This window comes from Macadamia integrifolia, chromosome 5 (assembly GCF_013358625.1).
Source record: "Macadamia integrifolia cultivar HAES 741 chromosome 5, SCU_Mint_v3, whole genome shotgun sequence".
NCBI lineage: Eukaryota > Viridiplantae > Streptophyta > Magnoliopsida > Proteales > Proteaceae > Macadamia > Macadamia integrifolia.
The window spans coordinates 1,945,870-1,970,999 of record NC_056561.1 but is presented as its reverse complement, the minus strand read 5'-3'; the positions used below and the strand labels follow the sequence as shown (position 1 = coordinate 1,970,999).

At 37.5% G+C, this 25,130-nt stretch overlaps 2 protein-coding genes across 6 annotated transcripts in view; both read right to left on the bottom strand.

The window, feature by feature from the left end:
- Window positions 1-359: 359 nt before the first annotated feature.
- On the bottom strand, window positions 360-5,515 carry LOC122080088 (ATP synthase subunit beta, mitochondrial-like). The gene is made up of 9 exons (XM_042646964.1): window positions 4,907-5,515; window positions 4,188-4,263; window positions 3,358-3,446; window positions 3,040-3,157; window positions 2,841-2,944; window positions 2,577-2,735; window positions 2,227-2,451; window positions 1,830-2,141; window positions 360-802 (listed from the first exon to the last, which is right to left on the bottom strand). The coding sequence occupies exons 1-9, from the start codon at window positions 5,384-5,386 to the stop codon at window positions 689-691; spliced, it is 1,677 nt and encodes a 558-aa protein (XP_042502898.1). The 5' UTR covers window positions 5,387-5,515; the 3' UTR covers window positions 360-688.
- Window positions 5,516-7,437: 1,922 nt separating this feature from the next.
- The window catches only part of LOC122078630 (DNA ligase 6), a 30,785-nt gene continuing 13,092 nt past the window's right edge, over window positions 7,438-25,130 (bottom strand). For 2 of the 5 annotated variants that reach the window (XM_042644702.1, XM_042644704.1), the window contains 14 exons: window positions 24,710-24,835; window positions 24,114-24,161; window positions 22,083-22,180; window positions 21,930-21,995; window positions 19,014-19,173; window positions 17,738-17,845; window positions 14,516-14,565; window positions 9,230-9,264; window positions 9,055-9,116; window positions 8,817-8,978; window positions 8,629-8,717; window positions 8,427-8,526; window positions 7,771-7,888; window positions 7,438-7,698 (listed from right to left, as the gene is read on the bottom strand). In XM_042644702.1, the coding sequence (XP_042500636.1) occupies window positions 7,511-7,698; window positions 7,771-7,888; window positions 8,427-8,526; window positions 8,629-8,717; window positions 8,817-8,978; window positions 9,055-9,116; window positions 9,230-9,264; window positions 14,516-14,565; window positions 17,738-17,845; window positions 19,014-19,173; window positions 21,930-21,995; window positions 22,083-22,180; window positions 24,114-24,161; window positions 24,710-24,835 (1,410 nt within the window). In that variant the 3' untranslated portion in view covers window positions 7,438-7,510. Of the gene's footprint in view, window positions 7,699-7,770; window positions 7,889-8,379; window positions 8,527-8,628; window positions 8,718-8,816; window positions 8,979-9,054; window positions 9,117-9,229; window positions 9,265-14,515; window positions 14,566-17,737; window positions 17,846-19,013; window positions 19,174-21,929; window positions 21,996-22,082; window positions 22,181-24,113; window positions 24,162-24,709; window positions 24,836-25,130 lie in introns of those variants that run through there. The other 3 variants (XM_042644703.1, XM_042644705.1, XM_042644706.1) reach the window with 3 other exon arrangements.

Sequence of the window (25,130 nt, the reverse complement as noted above, 5' to 3'; positions counted from 1 at the left end):
TAGAATCCAAGGTCGACAAGTCAAGTTTAGATCCGCAGGCCAAGCATGCCCACGATTCTGGGATTGACGTTTATGCCATTGATCCTGTAGTTGAGCCCCATATGGCTGTAAGCTGGTGCATGTGGGTTGGCAATGATCGTGGAGGCACTTCAGAATTGTGCTCTAGACCCAAAATCTATTCTATAAATAGATACCAAATAGGCAGAATAGATGAAGAGGCGACCCTCAGATTTGAGATCGTGTTGAACCCACACAGCAGCTCCCATGTGAATCAAAGAAATTTATCCAGCATCAACAAAAATTATATGAATCAATGAATCAAACAATGCTAAGGAATAAGCCAAGACCAGAATCAGATGTGAGAAAAAGAAACATTCAATCAAAATGAGAAACTCACTCACTTATACAGGGTATCAGAATTTAACATCCTGAGCCAGCTGGCTCTTTTTTTTTTTTTTCTTTTTTCAAATACCACTGTGCCTACCCAAAGGTCCAGAACCCTCGTATACAAAATAAATAAAGGCGGAAAAGGGGAAGCAAAATTCTGGAAAAGAAAAGGAGGGGGTGAGGGGCAAATGGAAAAGCCAAAAGGCAGTAGGTCACAAGATGGCATGCCTAACATCATCTAAATTATTGGTGTATAAGAGTGTAATGGGGAAACTACAAAAAGGGGAGAAACTGAAAGTGATCAAGAGGCCGACTCCTTGGCAATCTTCTCAGCCTTGGCAATTACCTCATCAATTCCTCCTACCATGTAAAATGATTGCTCCGACAAGTCATCGTACTTACCATCCAGAACTCCCTGCCAGAAGATAGAACAACACATTAGCCTAGGTCATGAAAATTTCCATCAAAGATCACTCACCACATTACAAGAGAAGGGAAAATAAACAGTACGATGAGAAACCAGGGGCCTGGTTAACATGATAACAGATTGAACCGGAAGTCTGCCACTGACACAAAGGATGTAGGGCTCCAAAATTAGCGTGTCTATCATTTAGCCTTTGAAGTGTATGGAGTACGTAAATGGAGCCCTGAGAGTAGACCTACAGATTTGAAATATCAACACCAAAGTTGAATGCCCACTTGTAGGTGATCAGATCACATATAATTAGTTAATGCAGGCCTGGTCCAAAAATGTCCTGTTTTAATATCTAAGTGGTATGGGCTTTTAATTCATTGAGTTTTAATTGTAATAGCTTAAAATATATGGCCCAAAAGTGAGGGTCTAGAGGGGTGTATGGAATTAGTTTCAATTAGGTAGGTTAGTATTAGTAGTGGAGTCCATTAGCTATTACTTAGGGAGCTATTTTATTTTAAAATCGTATTAGATAGTTGTCATTTGTGTGGGGTCCAATTATGACTGCAAATCAAGTTAAGGAGTCTTTTATTATTCTATTTTATTATTTCTAGTTGTTGGTTGTTAGGAAGTCCATATAGATTAGAATTTTATTCATTTATTTATTTATTTTTAATTATTATTTAATGAGTTGCAATCTCTTCCAATCGAATACATGGAATAGAAAATAATTTTTTGTTTGGGGATGAAATTTTCTTCCACCCACAGCAAAGAATTCTCTTCATCCTTCCTCAGAGTAACTGCGGCCCGAGCTTTCTACCATTGTACCAAGCAACAATCCCTGTTATACTCAATATAGAGCTACAAGATGTTAAAGTACCAGTTTATTCTTGGGGACTAACTGGTTTCAATTTTCAATGTTTCCAGTTCACTCAAAAAAAGGCTGGGAAAGTGAATATGAGACACTGGAAAAAAGAAATCTTACAGTATCATTAGAAGAAAGAAATGATAATTCGTAACAGAATATTACCTGAAAACTGGTGATGCTCTCTTTCAACTCCACGTACTTCCCAGGGGCACCTGTGAACACTTCTGCAACATGGAAAGGCTGGCTCAAGAAGCGTTGAATTTTACGAGCGCGAGCAACGGTCAATTTGTCATCTTCACTGAGTTCATCCATTCCCAAAATGGCAATAATATCTTGAAGATTCTTGTAGTTCTGAAGTACTTTTTGTACACCACGAGCAGTGTTATAGTGCTCTTCTCCTAATATATGAGGAGAGAGCATACGAGATGTTGAATCAAGGGGATCAACAGCAGGATAGATACCAAGCTCAGAGATCTGCCATAATAAGATACAAATATTACCAAGAGAAATTCGTGCCAAAAACTCTATAATTACTTGAGATCAACAGCAAGTCAAATACCTGACGGGACAACACAGTTGTAGCATCCAGATGAGCAAAGGTGGTCGCAGGAGCTGGATCTGTCAAGTCATCTGCAGGGACATAGATAGCCTGGACAGATGTGATTGAACCTTTCTTAGTTGTGGTGATACGCTCCTGCAGGCCTCCGAGATCAGTAGCCAAAGTTGGTTGGTAACCCACAGCGGATGGGATACGACCAAGCAAAGCAGACACTTCTGAGTTTGCCTGCAGAATGGATAGCAGAAGGTAACAAAAAAGGGAATTAAGAATAACAAATAATACTACAACAGTACACCACCCTGATGGAAAAATAAATAAATAAAGTTGACGTACATAGAAAAGAAAATTACCTGAGTAAAACGGAAAATATTGTCAATGAAAAGAAGCACATCTTGCCCTTCAGCATCTCTGAAGTGCTCAGCTACAGTCAACCCTGTAAGCCCAACACGAGCACGAGCACCAGGAGGCTCATTCATTTGACCATAAACAAGAGCACACTTGCTGTCACTCTAAATAGATATGGTATATGGTTGAAATTAAACCCTGAGACTGGAAGAAATAAACAATGCAAAGAATTGAAGGAGGGGAGGGGGAGGGGACCACATTGTGCAGACCTGCTTTTCCCCTAGCTTAATGACACCACTCTCAATCATTTCCCTGTACAGATCATTACCCTCTCGAGTACGCTCCCCGACACCAGCAAAGACGGAGAAACCACCTGGTCAAATAGAAAAGAATAACATTGGACACCAAACATACTAAAAGAATTCAACAAAAGTGTGCTCCTAATACAATCTATAAGCATAGACCAACCATGAGCTTTTGCCACATTGTTAATCAGTTCCATAATAAGCACTGTTTTTCCAACACCAGCACCACCAAACAATCCAATCTTCCCACCTCTTTGGTATGGTGCAAGGAGATCCACAACCTGTACTAGGTAGTAGCATAAATTGGAATCATAGGTACGATAATTAAAGGAAGTGGACAATATATTTTGACCATATGAAACATGAAGTGAAGTTTCAACAAAGGACAAGTAAGAAAGGGCAAAAAAAGACAACTTGAAGCACTTTTTTTTTTTTTTTTTTTTGGGGGGGTGGGTAGGGGGGGAAAGAAAATTGGATGTACCTTGATTCCAGTGACAAGGATCTGTTGTTCAGTTGCCTGCTCGACAAAGGCTGGTGCCTCACGATGGATGGGTAAAAAGTGGTCGGTTTCTGTTGAATACTTGGAAGGAAGAACAATAAGTCAAAAATGAAATATGGGAAGAGAAAAAAAGTTGAAGGAATTCAGAGACATAAGGTACACAGATTGCTCCATTTGGTCACAGAAGTGAAATCAAATCAATACTGAATAAGAATCTTTTGTAATCATTACCTCACACGGTGATATAACTAACTCCAAAACATACCACATTTGAGTTATTAAATTTCAATTTAATTTGCAATCAAATTCCTTTGATTTGAAAAGTAAAAGAAAAAATCACATTGAAAAGTGTAATTACCAAATATAGCAAGAGTTGTCGGTAGATTACACATGACTTCAATAGTTTCTTTTATCTTTTCAAAAGTGATTTAACTTCTGTTTACTTGCAACCGAACAGAGGAGTTTGGGCTCCATTTGGTTGCAAGAGAAATTATTAGGAAAGGCAATTGAAAATTTTCAAACCTAAAAAAATAAAAAATGAAACTCTTGTATTCATTGGTCAACATGATTATATAAACTACTTAATTTAGTAATGATACTTTTTCAATGTAATTTTTATTTCACTTTTTAAACCCAAGGGATTTTGATGCAAAGCAGAGTGAAATTAATAACCACATATGGGATGATTTGGAGTTAGTGTCATATTTGTCGGGTAATGATTATAAATTTTTTTTTTTTTTCTTTTTTTGAGTTCCCTTCATGTTAATTTCACTTGAAACCAAATGGAGCTCGAAGGGATTCAGATTTCTTACTTATGTCACCCCTCTCGTCAATGGGCTCTCCAATAACATTCATGATACGGCCAAGGGTAGCCCTACCAACAGGCACCTAATAATTCATCCAAAACCAAAATGAATGTGTCAAATCAACAGGAGAATATCACCCTGAGAACAGTCAAGAATTAAAGTGCAAAATGCAAATGCAAATGCAAATGCCAATGGAAAAAGACAACAGCAAACACATTACCCAATTTGCAATTCGTATCACCCTCAAAGCGTAAAAGTCATATCCAAGGTATGCAAAATTTAAATACGTCTGAATATCAAGTCAAACTCAACAAAAATTGCAATAAAACAAAATTCTGTTCCAATCCCGAAAACACCAAGCCGACCTTTAGGATATCCTTTCACTAATGTTAAATAAAACTACATTTCCGTTGCCTAAGGAAAATTTGAACCCAGGTGACAAATACAAGAGCAACACCGAAATCTAACTCCTAACCATCTCAGATGAACTTCTATCTCAGGTCAAAAGAGATCAATCAGAGAAAAAAAGCTCAAAGAAAAAGAGTCCTCCATAAACAAATTCAGGTAGAGTGAAACAAATCTGGTATCCAATTCCACAATCAGCTGAGGCGATCAAAATAACATATTAAAAAAAAAATACAATATTAAACCACACAAACGCTCCAATGCTTAATTGGACTAGTCCCATTTGAGGGAAAGGGATGGTTGTAAAAGGAGAAACTTACAGTGATGGGAGAACCAGTGTTGAGTACCCTCTGACCACGAACAAGCCCTTCAGTACCGTCCATGGCAATGGTCCTCACCATATTCTCTCCCAAATGCTGCGCGACTTCAAGAACCAAGCGGATCGAATTATCCAAAACTTCAAGAGCAGTCAAGATCGGGGGCAATCCATCATCGAATCTGACATCGACGACAGCACCAATCACCTGACAAACACGCCCAACGGCACCGGCCCCTGTAAATTCATCGGTGATCTTACCGCTGGGAGCGGCACCCTTTGTTGGAGGAGAGGAAGCAGGCGACGGCGCTGGAGATGCTGCCGCAGTCGCATAGTCTACAACGCGGTTGAAGAGAAGGCCCTTGGGAGAAGCTCGAGAGGCAGGAGATGGAGAAGGGGCTTTAGAGTTGATGATCGAAGACTTCGACGCAGAACGACGCGCGGAAGACCTTAGAAGAGATGATAAGACCTTGCGAGAAGCCATGGATGGGGCTATTGTCAGTGTTACCTCAGCCTGTTAGCACTTAAAAACTGACACCAATCTGCATTGGCAATGCTTTATTCTTTAGCTGAGTAAAGAAGAAGAAGAAGAAAAAGATACGAGTCAGGGTTGAATCTAGAAATAAGTCAGACTTCCATAGATGAGATATGAGAGAGTGACTAAGAATAGCGGACGTGAAAGAGATGTATGTGGTTGGATTTTTCCGAATGTTTGGCGTCCGGAGCGCGTGGGGGAAACGCTTCACCCGAGGGAAGATGAGGAAGGAATATGTCAACAGTGAAGGAATATGCCAGCATAGGCGGAATAGGCGAGATCAATGGTGGAAGCAGATGACACGTGGAGATATATGATCTCACGTGTTTACATTGTTTTGCGTTACTAACGTCTGATCAATTTCAAATTCCAAAGGAGAAAAAAATAGTAATTATTCATTTGTTCAATAGAAGGAAATGTTTGTATAAAGTATCTCTCTGTAAATCTTAATACTTGTGTCAATGCAAAGAAATGTATTAGATTGAAAAAAGGAAGATACTGCGTTTAGATATGAAACCACACAAAATGGTTGCCCTCCGCTTAATTAATGAAATGAAAAGATCCCTCACCCTATTGATGTTCTTGCAGATTTTTTTATTAATTTTATATATTCATATAATGGTTACATATAAATTTGTCTTTTATTGAATTAGACTATGAAATTTGATAGATGACTACCTCTATCCAATCGTTGAAATAAATTTATCATTTGTTCACATAGCAGAATAATAAAACTTGTGACTTATGCTTAGAAAAAAAAAAAGGATGACTGTTGGTGTTATGATATTCTTGGAAGTTGTTATCCAAAAAAAAAAAAAAAAGATATTCTCGGAAGTAAAATTTTTCATTCTCAAATTGGGAAGGGCACACCGGTTCATTTTCTTCCATAAATGTCTTCCTCCTTATCCTTTAATAAATGGCGGCAGGTGGGACAGCTTGGGACAGCTTGCGAGATCGGTTCTTATTGGGGTAAATCTCTCAGAAGCAAAGCTGTCCGATTCGGCTCTGGTAGGATCCGTAGATATTGGCATTGGACAAGATTGATATTGTTACCTGTACCTTGATTTAAAACCATGCTTGCAAGATCCAAAACTTGGATCGGGCTCTTTTTCAATTATCGGGTCACCCAAGAAGCCATTCAACGGCACAGAAGAATTGAACAAGCATCCCCAACACATTGGTGCATATCCCAAGTTCATCCTGCCATCAGATGACTCCTCGGCGGCCCAAGTAATCGGAGAGGATGATTATCCTAAACTGTCCTCTTTATCTAATGGTTAGAACGGATGTATAATCTTGTCTGTCCACTTGATAGAATTATTGTCTAGTGAGATTTGGAAAAGCAGCTGACCCTTGTAACAATAATATTTCACAAAAGTTAAATTATGGGTATTCACCCCACAAAATCTTTGTAAATTAGGCGGCCTATGCATGTCTTACATTTATAAGAGGGTTGGCCGTGGTCTTAGGGCCCGTTTGATAACGTTTCTGTTTCAAGAAACGGCAGAAACATAAATTTCCGTTTCTAGAAATAGAAACGGAATTGAAGGTGTTTGTTAATTCATATTTTTAGAAATCAATAGTCACCAATGAAAGAATGGCCACAAGTCGTTTCCAGAAACAGCGAAACAGCGAAACAAGTTAAACTTGTTTCGCCTGGGTCGTTTCTTGAATCATAAATAAGTAAAAATTTCTATTTCTATTTCTGAAAATAAGTGAAACGAAACAATTTTATCAAACGCTTTTTACTTTGTTTCTGCTATTTCTGGAAACAGAATCGACAGAAACGCGTTTCTTGAAACGTTATCAAACGGGCCCTTAGAGTTACTCATCCAAATTCCTAATCATAGACTCTTTGTGATCTTCAATAGTGACTAGTAAATGTTTGGATTGCACTGCACCTTAAGAACTTATACTGAATATACCGTTCCCTTTTTCTTTTTTTTCTTTTTTTTTGGCTGCTGTGTGTGTGTGGTGGGGGCGGGGGGTTGAGAGAAGCATGCACAACTACATCCTATAACTGTACAATTTAGAATTGGACTACAAATACTATACATAAGCACAATGACAAAGTTAGGCAACTCCCACCTCCATCTTTCTGGTCTGGGAGTGGAACATATCAGCTATATCTTCAGCTGTACTACACTCATCTACTCTTCTATCCAATACAGAGCAGATAAATCTTGGGAATCTGATAGAGATACCCCGAGATGGATGGACTAAACCAATTGCAGCTTGGTGAACTGGCGAAATTGTGAAGTCTGCAAACAGAAATCATGAGAATGATATACAAACTACTATTATAGAAAAACAAACTATTGCATCATACATACCTGCACCTCTTATTTCCCAAACAAGTTCTGGAGAAAACCATATATCAGGCACCTCTGCAGTTTGATAATAAGGTGGCTTTTTGGATAAGACCTTGTCACCAGAGAAGAACTCTTTCATCTGCAGTACAGTTTCAGAAAGCAAGTCCCCATTATTGTCATAATAAAAGGTTTCCACCCAAAAGGCAGAACTCATCAACTCTATATTTTCTAAAGCTGATAAGATGGGTATCATAATTCAACATCCAAACAGCCATCCTTAGAACTGGCATTGCTGTGTAATAACCAACCAAACTCACTATAGTTTAAAACTTGAAGTATACGTCACCTGTATGACTCACATTTTACTTTGTAGACTATTCAAAGTCTCTTGGTCTCACTTCCAGAAAAAACTTTGATTCTTAAAGGTAATTCTTATACTTACCATAATGGATTCCCACAGAATACGAGGGACTTACTCTTAGGATGAGAATAGAATATGCTTGGCTAGCAAAACTACTCCAACAGAAGAAAAATAAATCAAAGAGAAGTGAGACCAGATGCACAACTATGTTCCAAGTTCCATCAGCTTACATGTATTTTACTTCCGTTATCTGGTTTTCAAGTACTCACCTTTGAATCTACCAAGTCTGCATATACCAACCAAAAACTATCTTTACCTCCACATAGAAAGAATCAGAGAATCCAGACATGACCCGGCAGATGCTTTGAAACTCTTCGGTCTCAGGGTTATAACACGCCATAAGGAATGGACTATACCTAGAAAATGGAAAACGACACTGAAACTCTAATTACAGTGCTCTTTAGACATGGAGATTTAAACTGAAGCTGAAAACATGGAAAATTTCCTACTCTCATTACCATCCTGCTTTTCTTCCATTCCCATGCCAAGCTCCAATAGGAACTAAATCAAGAGAATCATTCAGTCCTTCCACATAATCTCGCTTGACCTACAAAGGAAACACAGATAGCTCTCCAAACTTAGTACTTATGTTCCCTTCATGGGTAATTAATGCCGTAATGCTGTTAAGTCTATCAAATTGTGTCACCTTTAACCATGTATCTGAACGCTTTGATGCAGCATACCCGGCTTCAACATCTAGACATTTCACCATTATTCCTTCACATGATGAACTGATTGCATCTTTCAGAAAAGAGTTTATCCTAGTCAAAGAGGTTTGAGAGGACACACATGCATCTTCTGCTTCCACCTAGAAGGTGAAAGTATGAGATACAATATATTCCATATGAAAAGTCAATGATGAAGCGCGTAGCTAGAGTACTTACTATTATCTCCTTTGCATATTCAAAATAACCCAACTTCTGTTCTAGAAACAAATCCTTCAAATCTGTGACAGAAAAGAGCATAGTTGATATCCAAGCCACAAGATTTAGAATGCATGATAAGGGATTTCTTCCCAACAATGTCAAGTATTAGGTTAGTTGGATGGAAAAAACATACATCTCCGCCTTTGACGTAGGGGGACGACCAACAACCTGTAAGTAAGACAACTTGTTTTATGCCACCTTATAAAAATATCTCTCTGAGTATCTGAAGTTCATTTAATAATATTAATGAATAAAACCATATTACACTATAGCATGAGGTGATACTTCTTTTGAAGTCATTGTTGTCTTCGCTAAAATGAGCAACGACAATACATAAAAGTAGAGGAGAAAAGAACCCTGCCCACTTAGGTGGATCTATGCCCAAACACAGAAGGGCCGAAAAGACTGCATTTCCACCCCCCACCCCGCCCAGATGCCTCAAAGTGGCCTTCCACTGGCTTGCGCTCTGGCTCAGTAGCTGCGCAAGCCGACAGGGTTCTCTTGCCCAAAAGTAAATATACACAATTTTGACAGCCCCTGATTTCATAAACTCCAGCATGTGCAAAACAAGTGTAAGATCCTACCAATCCAGGTCCATTTCCAAATTAGTGCCAGAAGATCCAGGTTTTGGTCGACTTTGGTCCGTACAGCAGACATGTATCTGATCTAAACATCAAACTGGGCACTAAATACAATAATAGACCCTTGACCATTGTAGGAGCAGGGACTGGATCAGAGTCTGCCTAAGACCTGAACTAATTGGCATGGACCTGTTCCAAATTCTAAAACAGATTGAACTTGTGATCCAAAAAGTGGGTAAGGTCAGAGTGGATCGTGGAGCTGCATACATTTTATGCCCTCAATCCACAATGATTGGAAAGGAGGGGGGAAAATAAAGTTCTGCTAGAACGAAATGTCCAAATTGTTCAAAGAGATTCCTAAACCAATCTTTCAGATGTGGACGAGATGGCAAAAAAAAAGGGAGATTCAGTGGAAACACATCAAAATGGTGCATAGTTAGAAAATCTAGAGAAACAAGTGTTGTCGAAGGTAACTTCTAGGCACTTAGATGAACCACAATTGCTACAGAGTGTCACCCCCCTGGCCAAGGTCGTGTTTTTCCTCCCCTTGTAACCAGCCAACCACCTAGTCTTCACATGGATGTGTGTGTCAGTTCAAGGGGAGGGCATTATTTTATGGTCTACTTTCACCAACTCCTACAAAAAGCATCTTATCCTTTCCATAGAAGCCACACATGTTTATTCTCTCTTCCTTTGGTTCTCCTATTCAATTTTTTCTTTGTTAATTGATATCATGCAGAAATGGTTGAAATTTTTTAATATTTATGATCTTTGAACTCCTATTGCCGTAACACTTCCCCAACATCGTTAATATAGCTTTCTCTAGTCTTTGACACCAGTTTCCGTTTATATTTGAATCACTTAATTGATAATAAATCTTATAACAGGATGAATTGGTATCATTGTAAATTACCCTTCTGGCATGATTTTGGTATCATTGTAAATTGTCTTCTGACATTATTTTATCAGTCATATTTTTTTTTTTCTTTCTTCTTGTTACCTATCTAACAAGAACAGGATTTCATGAATCAGCTGTTATTTGTGTTTTTCAGGCTCAGTCCAGGAGTAGCACAGTCTTGCCCATAAATCCTAAGATGGAATGGTATGAGGAAGAATAAGGAATTTCTTTGCCTTCCACAAATTTTTTGTCCGTGATGCTAATTTCTCTTTGAGTTCTAATTCTTTTTTTGGAGAAATGTAAAATTTACTAAAACCAATCGCAGAAGCACTTTGGTACATAGAAATACATAGTGATACACATAAAGATTAACCCTCGTCAAATGATCAACCAAAGAAAACCCCAATCAATACAAAAGACAACACTCACCATAGTTTTTAAGGCGCTGATGCGGTATAGGGATGGTAAGGCAATGCACTGCCTTATGTGAAGTAGGTATGGCGGTCACCTTATAGCATAAGGCGCTATACGGCGTCGCCTTATAGCATAAGGCACTATAAGGCGTCGCCTCAAGACGCCTTAGGACGACTTATGTTAAAGGCGGTCGCCTTATGGCTTCTTTTTTTTTTTAAAACACATATTAAAATTTCTTGTTTTCAGATTCCAAATCTAGAGTTTTTATTGGTAGGTGTATGGTTTTGTTAACACTTGTGATGTATAGGATCAACTTTACTCCATCAAAAATAACCAAAACAAAAACCCGATTCACAACACAGGGTTTGGAATTTGGATTTTGTTAAGGGTTTTGAACTTTTGAGAAAGGGCTTTGAGAAGAATCAAGGAACAAGGAAGAACCAGTGAACCACTGATCCAGTGCCCCAGACGACCATTTTGCTTCGACAGCAGTGAGCTTACTCCGGCGCTACAGGTATGTTTTTTTTTTTTTCAATACTATTTCTTGTTCATGCAGAGGCAGCAGAGCTACGGTGAGTGGTTTTTTTTTTCTCGCTTCTTTCTTCTTCTTCTCAGATTTTTTCTTCTTCTTCTGTTCTAAAGCTACAGTAAGTTTTTCTTTTTTTCTCTTCTCGGTTCTCGCTTCTTTCTTCTTCTTCTATTCCAAAGCTACCGGCTATGGTATTTTTTTTCCTCTACTTCTTGCTTCTGGCTTCTGGCTTCTGGCTTCTGGCTTCTGGCTTCTTTCCTCTTCTTCCTTCTTCTTCTTGCTTTTTTTCTTTTCCTTCTATTCCAGAGCTACCGTCTACAGTGGGTTTTTTTTTCTCGCTTCTGCCTTCTTCTTCTTCCTTCTTCTTTCTTTTTCTTTTGTTTTGCAACTATGGTGACTCAATGAGTTTTTTGTTTCCCCTTCTCCCTTCTTCTGTTCTGCAAATATGGTGAGTCGGTGAGTGTTTTCTTTTTTTTTTCTTCTCGCTTTTCTCTTCTTCTGTTCTTCTGTTCTGCAACTACTATTAGTTTTTTTTTTCCTTCTTCTTTTTCTGTTCTGCTACCTGTGGTACTCGAACTACTGTCCAGACTAAGGTCTTCGATGGCTACCGCAGGGTTGTTAACAACTGTAAATCATCTATTGTCTTTCTTTAATTCCATTTGCTAGTTCTCAGCTCTAGTTTAGAACTGTTCAATCATCTATTGTCTTTCTTTTGTCTAATGTGTAAATGTGTATAATTGTTTTTGTTTCATAATTATGTATTTATATTATATGTTAATATGTTATGATGATTGATGATTAATGAATAATGATTGATGAAGATGAACTTAGTTTATTCACTTTATTGATTTGTTCTCTTGATGAATATCTTACATTGGTATGAATATGAACCTATAATATTTATTTAGCATATGAGTAATAGGATTCAACTAGGATTTTAGCTAAATAGATTAGTTTTATAAAAAATTTACACAGAAACACTTTAGTCAATAAGGCAACGCTTTATGCCACCTTATCGCTAAGGCGCTCTGAAAGACCCTCAAACGCCTCCGTCACCTTACCACCTTAAAAACTATGACACTCACAGACCAATCATAACGGAACAGAAATTCTCAAAACAGATCCAAGGACAGATTCTTTTTGCCCCTCCTAGACCCTGCAGTAGCGGGAGCCTCATGGACTGATTGCTTTTTTCTTTTCTTTTCTTTTTTTCCTTTTAATAAGAGGGTGGAATCACCATTGAAGAGCTCCATCAAAATTTAGCACTCAAAAAGGTGTAAAACAGCTTCAAAAATGAGGGGAATTGCCTCCAAACATAAAAGTTTTTGTCTAAGTGCAATGATATTCATCCTAACAAAAGGATTCCCAACTGGGGAAAGAAAAAAAAGGGATTCTTAGCCTTTGAAGCAACATAGAAAGTGGGTTCAGAATATTATTTATCATCTCATTGCACTCTTACCATACCCCACAACTGATGGATGTCAAGATGCAGCTGAATATCCAACCTCTCCATTCATTCCGAGTCCCATTTACTTCATCAAGTACCCAAGAGGGCCTCAATCAAGGAGCTTATTTGAAACTCTAGAATTTAGTAAAATTATAGTTTCATGGATTGGCTACTAAATATTGAACTTTCTTGATTCTAGTCCTTTTCCCATCTTTTTGTGTTTGTAGGAGTTCTTTCCTTTATAAAAATACAAAAGGGCTAATTTCCCTATCAAGTAAGTTCAAAAATTAAATTCACCAGAGGGATGGCAGTAGCCATTTTGTAGTCAAAGAAGTGTATCAACTGAGTTAAGGCAAAATCATTGAAGCTGCCATTTTCATTTCCTTTACAATTTATTAAAAACATCAAAGGTACTTGCAAATTGCAGGTTCATGGGTTGTCTGGAATCTGCATAGAACAATTAAAGGAAGAATGAGCCATCTAAATCTTATGGTACAGGGAAATGACTATACAGAATCCCTAGAAAATTGTTTGGATAAAAAATCACTTGCATGAATCAAAGAAAGATCTGCCTACAAGAAAATCCCAAAGGTGATGTTGTTGGAGCCAACAACATTTGAGTCACTGACGGGCGAAAATGAAACTAAGTTGTATGACAGGTTCCCATCCTTGCAGTACTCACAATCCTTTAAGCAGAAGTCTCAAAATCTAGAAGTAATAAGCAACTGCCGGCCCAATATTTAATTAGATTAAAATATAATACCTCATGATAATCATCTCCACCCTCTTGAAGGGCCTAATGAAATGGAATTTGATATAGGAGAAAATATAAGTGGAGGTCAACTATAAGATTTGTAGTGTGACCTTCCCAAGGTAATGAAAGAGAACATTTGTCCAGAACAAGAAGGTTTTCCGTTTGGTGGACAATCCAAAGATTGAAGCTTGCACAATAGACCAGCACAGAAAATCCAGCATGTTGCTAAATTCAGAATTCAGCCTGTTTTGATGTTTTGAAACCACACAATTTTTCTTCTTTTTTTTTTTTGGGGGGGGGGGGGGGTGTGTGAACAAAATTTCACATTTATAATGTTTATGATATTCCCCCAAGGGTTATTGAGGAATCAAACTCAAGACCAATGCTTTCTTAGCATGGTTCCAAGAAACCCAAGCTACGCCCCTTGCGGGTATGAAATCACAAGATTAGAGGCACATACGACTACAAAATTGATTTTACTGAGAATCATATATGACACACAATAAAATTAATCCGTAAGAAAAGGAAGTGCCATAGCTTGGACAATCAACATGGTAAAAAAAATTCAATTTTATTCAACAACTGATTCAAAATGAAGACTCCAGAACTTCCAAATGCAAGATCAAATTTCACATCATAGCTTTGCTGACAGTATATAAGCATGACTTCATTAAAAAAGAGAGAGAGAGAGAGAGATTTTAGTTTATAAAAATTATTCAAAGTATTAAAGTTCCAACAAAATATTTTGATCAATGAAGCTCCAAAACTAATATAAGAAAGAGATCTAGAAAATTACTGCTCTCCATTAGCAAACATGATATCAAAGACAAAAACACAAACGTCAACCTGCATGGAGAAGACCATATGATTATGCTGATCTAAAAATCCATACAACTTGAGAAGAACTGACAGAAAAGGAAATTGTGCATTAAATTTAATAAGCAACTGGGAAAAAAATGTTATAACATATCAATACTCAGCTCAACTTAGCCTATCCCAACTAACTGGGGTCAGCTAAAAGCCTAAAAGGGCTGCCATATTTTGATGAAACAGGAAAAGCTAACCAAATGAAGAACTAACTAATACAAAAACACACATTAAAGCAGATCAAATCAAAGTTTTTAAAAACCCTAACTGAACCCAAGCAAGCCTGATGCACAAATCCTGTATCAGAAACACTGGAAAAATTAACTTCGAACTATATCGAAAGAGAAAATATTGATGTTTCAAGAGCTCATGATGTGGAGCAGAAACCTAAGAGAAGTCATTCCCTAAGTGAGTCCAGATGCAGCCATTACAGAGGCCAGCAGATCACACCAATGCGAAAACCCCATCCAAACGTATGGAGAGGCACAAGTTATATTCACGTTCTGATTTTGTTCATTTGTAATCTCTTGTTTTGGGTAGCAAGGTAAATTATGGCCTTTTGGGGCTTACCATCTCTATTTGAGAGCTGATTTGACTGGTCAATTTTAATTTTATTTTGTATTAGTTTTATGTTGTCGCCCTTCTTCATGTATGGCTTTGAGTTAATTATATTTTAGTTTCAGAAGTTGCAATTAATGCTATTTCTGTCATGTTTCTTCAGTCCAACATTGTCAGTGTCAAAACTTATCTCTTTTGCATCATTTCTTTTATCTGGTGAAACCTTCATTAATTTTGGAGTCAGAATCAAATTAGTAGCAAGTTATCAGTTGATAAAAAGATTTCTGTTTTGCCGTAGACTTTCCATTGAATTGGAGTTGAAGTCTTTTTGAGCAAGAAATAAGATTAGATGACTGAGGTGGTATGGTCATGTTCAATGGAGGCCTGGGGACACTCCAGTAAAGAGGAGTGATACGATAACAATTGAGGGAACTATAAGATCCAGGGACAGGCCTAAAATGACCATAGGAGAAGTTCAGGAATGACATGTAGAGTCTAGGTCTTGTCCCTAGTATGACCTCGGATAGAGCATATTGGAGGGCAAGGATCCATGTAGCCGATCCCATTTAGCTGAGTTACCCCTATCGTACTGGGTTGTGCCTCTTTCTTCTTACTTTCATCGTACATCTTTCACCTCTATGCAACGCCTCTTTATCTTTTCCTTCTCTTATTTTCTTCATTTCTCCTTTTATGTTTGGACCTCATTTTTCCCTATTTTGTTTTGTATGCATCCTTGTAACCAACCATATTAAGTTGGGATAAGGCTGAGTTTGTTGTTGTTGTAGTAAGACCAGATGACTATCCCCTGCCCTTCTAAATATACATTCATGGTTTTTGAATAAGCGGAACTCTGCAGTTCAGAAATCACTGCTTTCTGGTGGACTCCTAGGTTTTGAAGATAGAGTCCCCTTTTATCACTCAATAAGCAGGAGTGATATGACAAAGACTAGAGGAGTTAAAAGATCAAGGGGTAGATAAAAGTGACTATAGAAGAGTGGGAGGAAAAGATAGCTTTGGCTTGACAACAGACATGTCTTTAAATAGAGTTGAAGAAAAACACAGGCTCCATCTGACCGATTTGAACTGGATCCCAGAAGGCTTCTTAATTGATTCCCAAACCTCCACAAGCAGATCTTTGTGGAAACCTATCCTTCCTCTCTGTCATTATACATAATCTTCTCCCTTGTAAGTCATATATTCAAACCCTATTTTATTGGATATTTTGAAGTTCTGTTATTATAGTTTCATTTATATGTCCCTAGTTCGTTTGATTTTTCTATGATCCACTTTTAATGTTCATTTATCCATTAGTTGGCTTGCATCTTCATTACCAGAGCTAGGATTTGCCCCAACGTTTACACTATATGGCAGGACCTACTCTTCTAAATTTACACATAGCCAAAGGAATGAGATTTGTCATGAGATTTCAGGATCATGACATAACTTTTGTCCAACAACCCAAATGCATAAAGATCATGTGATTGGTGCTGACCTTACTACATGTAAATGTTCAAGTATCATGGTATCCACGAAGTCACACATAGCTTTTACTTATCAACAAGGAAGAAGGTATATGTCGTAATTATGAGCATACCAAAAGAAACCAGACTTCTGGTAGATGTTAATAAAGAAATTTTAGGAGGGAGGACTAGGCTCAGAGATCTTGTAGAATTCTAAAGAATTAAATTTTAGAAAAAAAAAAATATGCAAAATACATCCATGGGACCAGTTGCAATACTTAGGATGTTTTATAGCGTTCAACAGATGATTAGCAATTTTCAACTCAACAAAATATCCTGGTAGCTTTCTTTTTACTCTAAGGTGCAACCGAGTATAGACTAGATTGTTGAGGAAGCATGGACATCTGAGAATGAGGAAGAAAGCAGAAGCAAACAAAATCTAAGACATCAGTCATAGTTGAATCTGATAAGAAGAAAAATATATTGAAACATCAAAAGAAAGTAAAAACTAAAAACGAAGTGGAACAAGAAGAAGCACTGGTGCAATCAGAACATAGAAATCAAGTTTTTCGGATTCAATCTGATGAAGCTCTTTGAAGAGCTTAATGATGTACATCTCATAAATTTACTTCTTTTCACATTAATAAGAATTCATTATTTACAAAAGATGCGCTCAAAGTGGCAAGATTTTCATGAGCTCGAGCAACTTATAAGTAACATTGTTATGCCACTAGCTTATATCAAGGAGTTTGTGAAACTGAATATGCTGACCTTCATGCCAATTTGTGATTGTAATTCAAGCAGTTTTTACAATTAATCTCAACAATAGTGTGTGAATACTCAAGGGCAAGATATTCCCCACAAGGGTAACCAGATATGGAGCAAAAATTTGAGGAGGTCCTTAGGTGGCACCAAGATGGAGCCATCAGTGAGTCCAGCAGATTACACCAACGGAAAGACCATAAAGAACTACAGATGGAAACTAAGTTTTCTTAGCTTACTTATTTTTGTGCAACTCCCTTTTCGATTTCAAGTTTTTGAGCATTTCTTTCTAAAGTTGTGTTGAATTTGACCACATAAAATAAAAGGAAGACTTTTCAAATAACAACCAATGACATGGTGCAGTGGTGCACCTTTATACTGTCCACCATGACCAAAGAATCTTTGCTCCCTCTCTCTCGTGAAGATAGTTCTTGGAAGGACATAAGCTTGCATCCATTTCTCCTATCAACAGCAACTACCTGGGGGCAGAACATTAGTTCTTAAATTAAATGATGCAGAAACCAACAATGGATAAACAAAACAGTAAAGTGACTCAGTTTAGGAATACTCGGCTGTTCACGTTTAATGTGAGAATGCTAGTCAATTAGGGTGCTTTATTGGAAGCAAGAATCTAAGATTGATATCAGAGCATAAATCATTTCTGATCCATACTGATACAGATTATTCAGACTGGATGATCCAAACAAAAGGATTAGCCAATGCAGTGAGTAAAAGCCTTGTAATACCACTGGGTCAGCCGTCCTCTAGGTATGATAAATAGGATCAGCGCCATCGAACACATGATACAGGCAGAAAGATCCAACTAATCCAATACATATAGAAATCCTTAAACCAGGTATAGAATCTTTTCATTTATCCATTTGAGCTACTGGTGGGAGCAAAAAGATACTCTCAATTGGAACCATAGGACTGAAAAATAGATCAGCTTGCAAACTGAAAATAAAAGTAAGTGGATGGATCTTTACGATAATGAAAAAGTGAAAAGAAAATGCTTGACTAAGTCAAATGAAGTGGCTATGTAGGCCTTCTGGAGACAATGAAATATGAGCCCTTAATACCATGAACTATGCACTTTTGGCAAGTGGATATGGAAAATACAGAAAAAGGGGGGGTGTCTTCGGCCCAAGAAAATTCTTGGGCCACCAAAATCTGGACTATTTACAATCAACATTGCATACTTTGGCAGGTGCTTATGGAATTCAACAAAGAAAGAGCAGCTTCATGAAGGAGGTTAATCAAATAGCAATAAGGAACTTCAAGTATAGATCCTCTTATGGGTTTTGGCTAGGAAAAGGCAAGACTTTAGGAGGATAAAGGTGTCCAGTAGGAAACTTGTGTAAAAGGTTTCTGAGTAAATGAATGACTTGGATTTGGTCTCCTCATTTTTTTTGAAAAGAAGCTTTCTTAGAAGGTATCTTCTCCTCAGGTAATTAAATGCACCATCTTCTCCTAGCTTTGGAAGAAGCTACAACCCATTGGAGTGGGGCCGAAGATTTGCAAGTAGAGCAATAAACAGATGCATATGGTCAAGTCCGACAAAATCTTGGTTCATAATAAAATTCTCTCATGATAAGGAAAATTATAGCTGATTTCTCTCCTAGATCGGAAAATGTTATGGTATATTACCTCCGCATCCAATATGAAAGTCACAGCATCTGGCTTACATGATTCCTTTATTATATTTACCAAATCTGGAAATCTTGATGTTGTTTCATCACCATTTCGTGAAAAGACCCGTACAGATCCATCAGTTAGTCGGTGAATTTGAGCACGCTGACCATCATACCTATAGTGGGAGATACAAATCTGTAACACAAGCAATCTTTGGACATAAACATTAAAAATAAAGAAAACAAAACAAAGCAAAAGTAACATCCAGGGGCATTTTCTTATCCACAATTAAAAAGAAGAACAGAAATTATGAACCAAGTAATGAATTTTGAGTTGAAGAGGGAAACATCATTCCTCATGTTAGAGAATGTCGAGTGAGGGAAAGGAACAGAGAAAAAGTGTGATTAGCGCCCCTTAGGGGCTGATATGTATTTTTTGGGTCATGTGTTTGTTTCCTATTGTGACTTCGATATGTGTTGCTAGGGTGTGACTCCCAAGTTACAGCCATTTCTCTTTCTCTGTCTTTTTCTTTTTCTCTTCCATTTTCTTCCTTATTGTTTACACCTCTCAAGCACAAAAGGGAAAAAGTTCTCTAATGGTGAGAAGAGGAAGATTCAATAAGTACTATACTTCTGTTAATCACTTTTCAAGGATCACTGAAACTCATAACCAATAAGGAAATCAAAGCCATCATGTTCATTTTAAATGATCCTCTCTATCACATAAAATGCGAGAATAGATCCATTGACAGATTTCTTTAGCTAGCTCCTGGGCACTATACACTTATAACCAATGATATTAGATACGATATAGGACAATCAAATATGAACAAATAACAGTGAAAGTTACAAAGCTTACTAACCCCAATTCGGACTATAGTCCATAGTTCGTTGGGATCTCCTAAGACATGGCATTTAAACATGTTAAGATATGTACCATAGGGGTATTATTGTCACACTTCTGCGGTACAATGGTTTATTTTCAGTGACCACAATAGGGTTGTCACACCCCTGCAGTACAATGTTTTATTGTCAATGACCATGATAGGGGAAATGTCCCTATCATGGTATATGTTAGGTGTCAAGTGTTGGAGTTTAAGTCTTTATGTTTCATTGTATTCTAGTTGTTATTGCTAAGGTTTATTATTATACTTCTAAGTCCCCATTAATTCTCCAGGCTAAACGTAGAGGTACTTAGGAACGTAGATTCTTGAATTTAGGGTTAGAATCAAACTACGAGTAGGTCATTGCTCCAAAATGTAGGAGGTCCCACATAACTCTCCTGAACTCTATTTATTGAAAAAGTTTCACAGAAATAAAGTAATGGTTTAACGGTTGAAATGTTTTCCTGTTGCACACTCAGTTTGTTGACCTACAAACTAAGGATATGTGTGGAGGATTCACTAAGTGTGGAGCTCTTATTGCTTCACACTGATCTGGATGCTACTATTAGAAGCAGGTTCTATACCATCATGGTTGAAGTGGATCCAGCTATAGTGATATAATGGTTTGCCAAGGGCAGAGGTTCCCTTGGAGATTTTTTCATCTTAATTATTACAGCTGCCACATGTCTCCTTCGGCAAAATGTGTCCTTTTGTTGGAGACCTAGGTCAGTTAACTCTTTTAGCTGATGAGCTGTCATGGCAGGTATTGTCAGGCCCCATACTGTGGTTGGGGACAATTATCCTTTGTGAGGTTTTCTCTGATACTTAATTTAGTGGCCTCCTTGGCCCTTGCAGTATCTTTATTGTTGAACCTTGATCTGTTTTGTGTGGGTACAAACCCTCTTCGCTGTAATTGTTCTCTATCTCGTCTTTATTGTTGTACCTTGATCTGTTTTGTGTGGGTACAAACCCTCTTTGCACTAGTTGTGCTCTATCTCATCTTTCTTTATAATAAATTTGTTATTCATAGAAAATAGAATGCTTTGGAAAAAGCAATTCTGTTTGGAACTTTTTGAAGAACAGGGGCCCTCGAAAGAACAAGCGGAAAAGCCTGATAAATTGTGTGGGCAATACAGTTAAGATGAGCCATCAATTCGGCAATTCGGCATGTGGCATATCCAGGGAATTACCACCTATCCAATGGTCAGTCCAAGTAGAAGAAAAAGCTGCACACATGAGCATTGCTTTGCTCCCACACTGTCAAGTGTACCGCTAAATCTCATTGTCCACCACAAGAATTCAACTTTAAACAACTTTAACTTGAAACTTACCAGTTGATATCCAAATTTTATCCATATCGCCCTCATACTCAATTCACGTGAATCATCACCCACTGCCACGTTCTATATGGGACCAAAGCACACCAAAATATTTTTTGCAATTACTAGAAATTTTATTTCCAAAAATATGGCCTACTAACATCCTCAAGACATAGCAATAATGTAAAATCGGTAATGTCAAATTACATAGTTAGGTCAATGCTACTAGACAGCTCTCAAGTTCATGTTCATGATGAATTGAAAAAAAAAAATCTCCAAATTTCCTAAAATGTTTTGATCCAAATTTCCTAAACATTAAAAATAAATTTCTGTGCATCCAACTAAGTCTGAGAGTCTTATATCTGAAAGTGAAGTGAATGAATTTAGAGGAATTTTGTGACACCCAAGAATACAGCATGTACCAGACTCGCCTAGGAGATCAGTGAGGTGTCCCCACTAAGAATATGGTTAGTACCACAGTGTTTGGGAGATCAGTGAAGGTGTGCAACCTTTAGTCCCACATCGCCTAGGGAGAGATTGCTAGGCTAGTTGATAACATCTAGCCTCCTTAATATGGTACAACGCGTTTTAAAGCCTTGAACCCCATTGGCCAAAGAGGACAATATTGTGCCAAGGTTAATGGGGCCGGGGTGTTACAAATTTTTTTGGGAAAAAAGAGAGAGAGAGAGAGAGAGAAAGGGTGGGGGGAATTAAAATGATGAAACTTACTTGTACTCACATGTAAAAGCTCTACCTTGGAACATCTTTAGCACTTGAGGAACTCCATTAGTAATCCTAGCATAGAGAACAAATAAAACATAAGATGAACCCTTTGATACACCAACCAGGTACTACAAGTGCTAGTTAACCATTAAAAGTTACCTTGCAAGCATAGGCCTTATAGGTATGCCAGGAACCATTGACAACGTAGTTGAAGAAAACTCAACGCCTTTGTTCATAAGAGAAGGAACAAGCAAATCCTGTTTATGTAAAAGCCGATGAAGTACATGAATGGAAACTTCAATATTCTAAACATACCATAACAAGGAGCTCAAATGCCTATATACCCCTTTCCTTATCCCATAAGCTATGCTTCCAGTCTCCACTACAAGCATTCTATCATCCATGCAAATCCATTTAGCACTTGAAGTTTTGTCTTAAAGAATATTCTATGTTCCTCTTTCCACACAGCCGAGAGAGAGAGAGAGAAGTGACTCTTAACTATGTACCAAGCAATTATCAACCCTATATATATATATATATATATATATCAGTCTTTCCTCATTTTTTTTATAGAAAAAAAAATAGACACCTGTCAAAAAATCTATTCAAAAATAAAATAGAAAAATTAAAAGAGCATCATAAACCCACATCAGCAGAATCATCCACACTCCAAATTACAACACTTCCCCCTACTCTAGCTCATGCTAAAGCATCTACTAAGGAGTGGGTATATCTTGGCCACCAAGAGAACGAGATATTCCAATGCAAATAAACCAGAGAAAATGGGCATATTTTAGTGGAAATAAATCTAGGGTTGGATTATATATATGTTGGCCCATTGGTCCAATGGGTTTTCTTTGCAATAGGCATAGAATATGGTTAGGAGGTAGGAATACAGGATATACTTTATTAGTCAGTCCAGTTAGAGTCTATTGTTTATTTTAATTGTTATTAAGTGTTAGTAGTTATCTGGATAAAGGATGCTATGAGGCCAGCCTTATTTCGAGTTGTTTTCCTTTATCTTCTGCAGAATTTTAGTCAGTTAAGACTACCTCCACAGTAAGCTATTGACTGGAGAAGTTTTAGGCTTGGTTTGAGACTTTTGAGTTTGTTTTCGAGTCTTTTAAATAGTTTTGTTAGGGGCTTCAGCCCTGTTTATGAATTTGATGAATGGAAATTGGCTTTTGCCTATTGGTTTTGTGAGATTCAGAGCTATTCTACTGTGGTGATTAAGTAGTGCGGCTAGTCCCTAATGGTGATTCCAGGGTAGTGATCCAGGAGGTGATTCTTGAATTAAATCTCTTTCTTATCATCTTCTTCTTTTTTATACTTCTATTGGTTTAACTCTGTTTTGCTTTTAATCAAATACTATTGGTCATCTTCTTCGAGTTTACTTAAGTTCTGTTTCATTTTCTGATTTCAAAATCTGATATTTACAGTTGATTTCTGAAATTCTGTTTCAACAAGGATTCTTACTTTTCTGGAAATTTCAGGAATTGTTTTCAGTTTCTGTTATCAGGTAAGCATCTATTAAATCAGTTCTGAATTCTGGATTCCATCCACCTTACAATTTTTGTTTTGAATTCTGAGTTTATAGCCTATCAAATTCGGTGAATTTACTAGAATCCTACTCCAAGCAGGAAGCCCTGATAACTCTGAATCCAGTCCTTGGTTTGATTTCAAATTTTATCAAGATATTCAGCCTCCAAAACGTGATCTTCAACCAGAGTGTAGAACAGATCAGACTCATCTTTATTCTGTTACCGATTTTCTTGAATTCTGGTTTTGGTTCCTAATCCTTGTGATTCTGATTTATTGGAATTTCTGAATCCTAATGCATACGTGACTTAGAAACCCCATTATGTTCCCTTGATTACACAAAGATCTAGCTGTCCAGATCAGGTGAACCAGTCCAAGACAGCCACTTCATAGACCTATATTTCATAGTCTTGGAGGAAGTCATACTTATAATAATAAATAAATAAATAACGCTAAGAAAGCCACTCTAAATGCACCACTGATGTTGACACCTGTTCACCTCAAGAAAAAAAATTATAGAAGTAAAAACTCCTTGCATAAACAACATTTGGTAATAGAAGTCAAAGACTAAGAAATAATGAAGACAGATATTATTCAATCAAGTAGTAAGACAATGGGAGAAACTACTGAAGACGACTGTAGAACACTTACCAAATTTGGGAGAATATTAAAGGCCTCAACTACTGCTGCAGAAATGCTCTAGCAAGCACCAGAAATATCAGATCAGAAACAAGACTGGGTTTTTTTTTTTTTTTTTTTTAAACAAAACAGGTGAGAAAGCAAGTAAAATTAGGTAGGTCTAAAGAAAAATTAATCAAAATACTTATAAAATAGGCAAGACAGTCTTGGATTAAGACGGCCTTTACGGAAACAACTTCCACGAAAAGCTTGGGAGATTTCATTTTCTTCCAAAACTATGCAAGGGCACTTAAACCTATTAAAACATGAGTTCCTTAATGTACATTGTTTGTGGATGACTACAGTGTTGAATAGGCCAACCTGGCCTAACGGCTTGAAAGCTTACTGTGTCTCACAAGATTTAGGTTCGTACTTTATGCCCATGGCCAGGTACTGAGCCTCAAGTCTTAGGCCCAGCCCATACAAATGAATGTCTGAAAATTGGTATCGAAACATAAAGAAACTGAATCGATCAACAATCACTCCTAGTATGAGATTTTTTTGGTGTTAGTTATGGTGATTAATTAAAACATCAGCACTTCAAACGGCAAAAGCCACATAAATCAAACCTGAAGCTTTGGCTTAAGGTTTTCCAGTGCACCTTCATGAAGAGCATTATTGGAGTTCATGACGACAGCTTGTGCCAATGCCGGAAGTACACTTTTCATCATGGCCCCAATACGCAAATTACGAACCTACAGTGAATTGGACTTTCAGAAACAAAGTAAATTATCTGTGCAGAGGAAAACCAAATAAGTACATCTATATTTGTGATCATGTCAAGATCCTATAGCAGTGCATTCAAAGATCCACAGTGTGTAAATATTGATGGTAAAATATGAAAAGCTGATGCCACAAAGAGATGAAACTGAAGGTATAGGTACTTGCTTCTCTCTCTTTCCTTTTTCTCACATCAATAAAGAAATAATTATTAAGAAAATATTAAAAAGCCCATGCTCACCAGGAGGTCTCGAATTCGAGCCTCCTGGC

Excerpts from the sequence above, each read along its gene's own strand:
- LOC122080088 (XM_042646964.1), bottom strand. The coding sequence starts at position 5,386 with ATGGCTTCTCGCAAGGTCTTATCATCTCTTCTAAGGTCTTCCGCGCGT. Across the intron at positions 2,945-3,039 it reads CAATGTGGCAAAAGCTCATG|GTGGTTTCTCCGTCTTTGCT; the intron begins GTTGGTCTATGC and ends CTATTTGACCAG. Across the intron at positions 2,736-2,840 it reads TTAAGCTAGGGGAAAAGCAG|AGTGACAGCAAGTGTGCTCT; the intron begins GTCTGCACAATG and ends ATATCTATTTAG.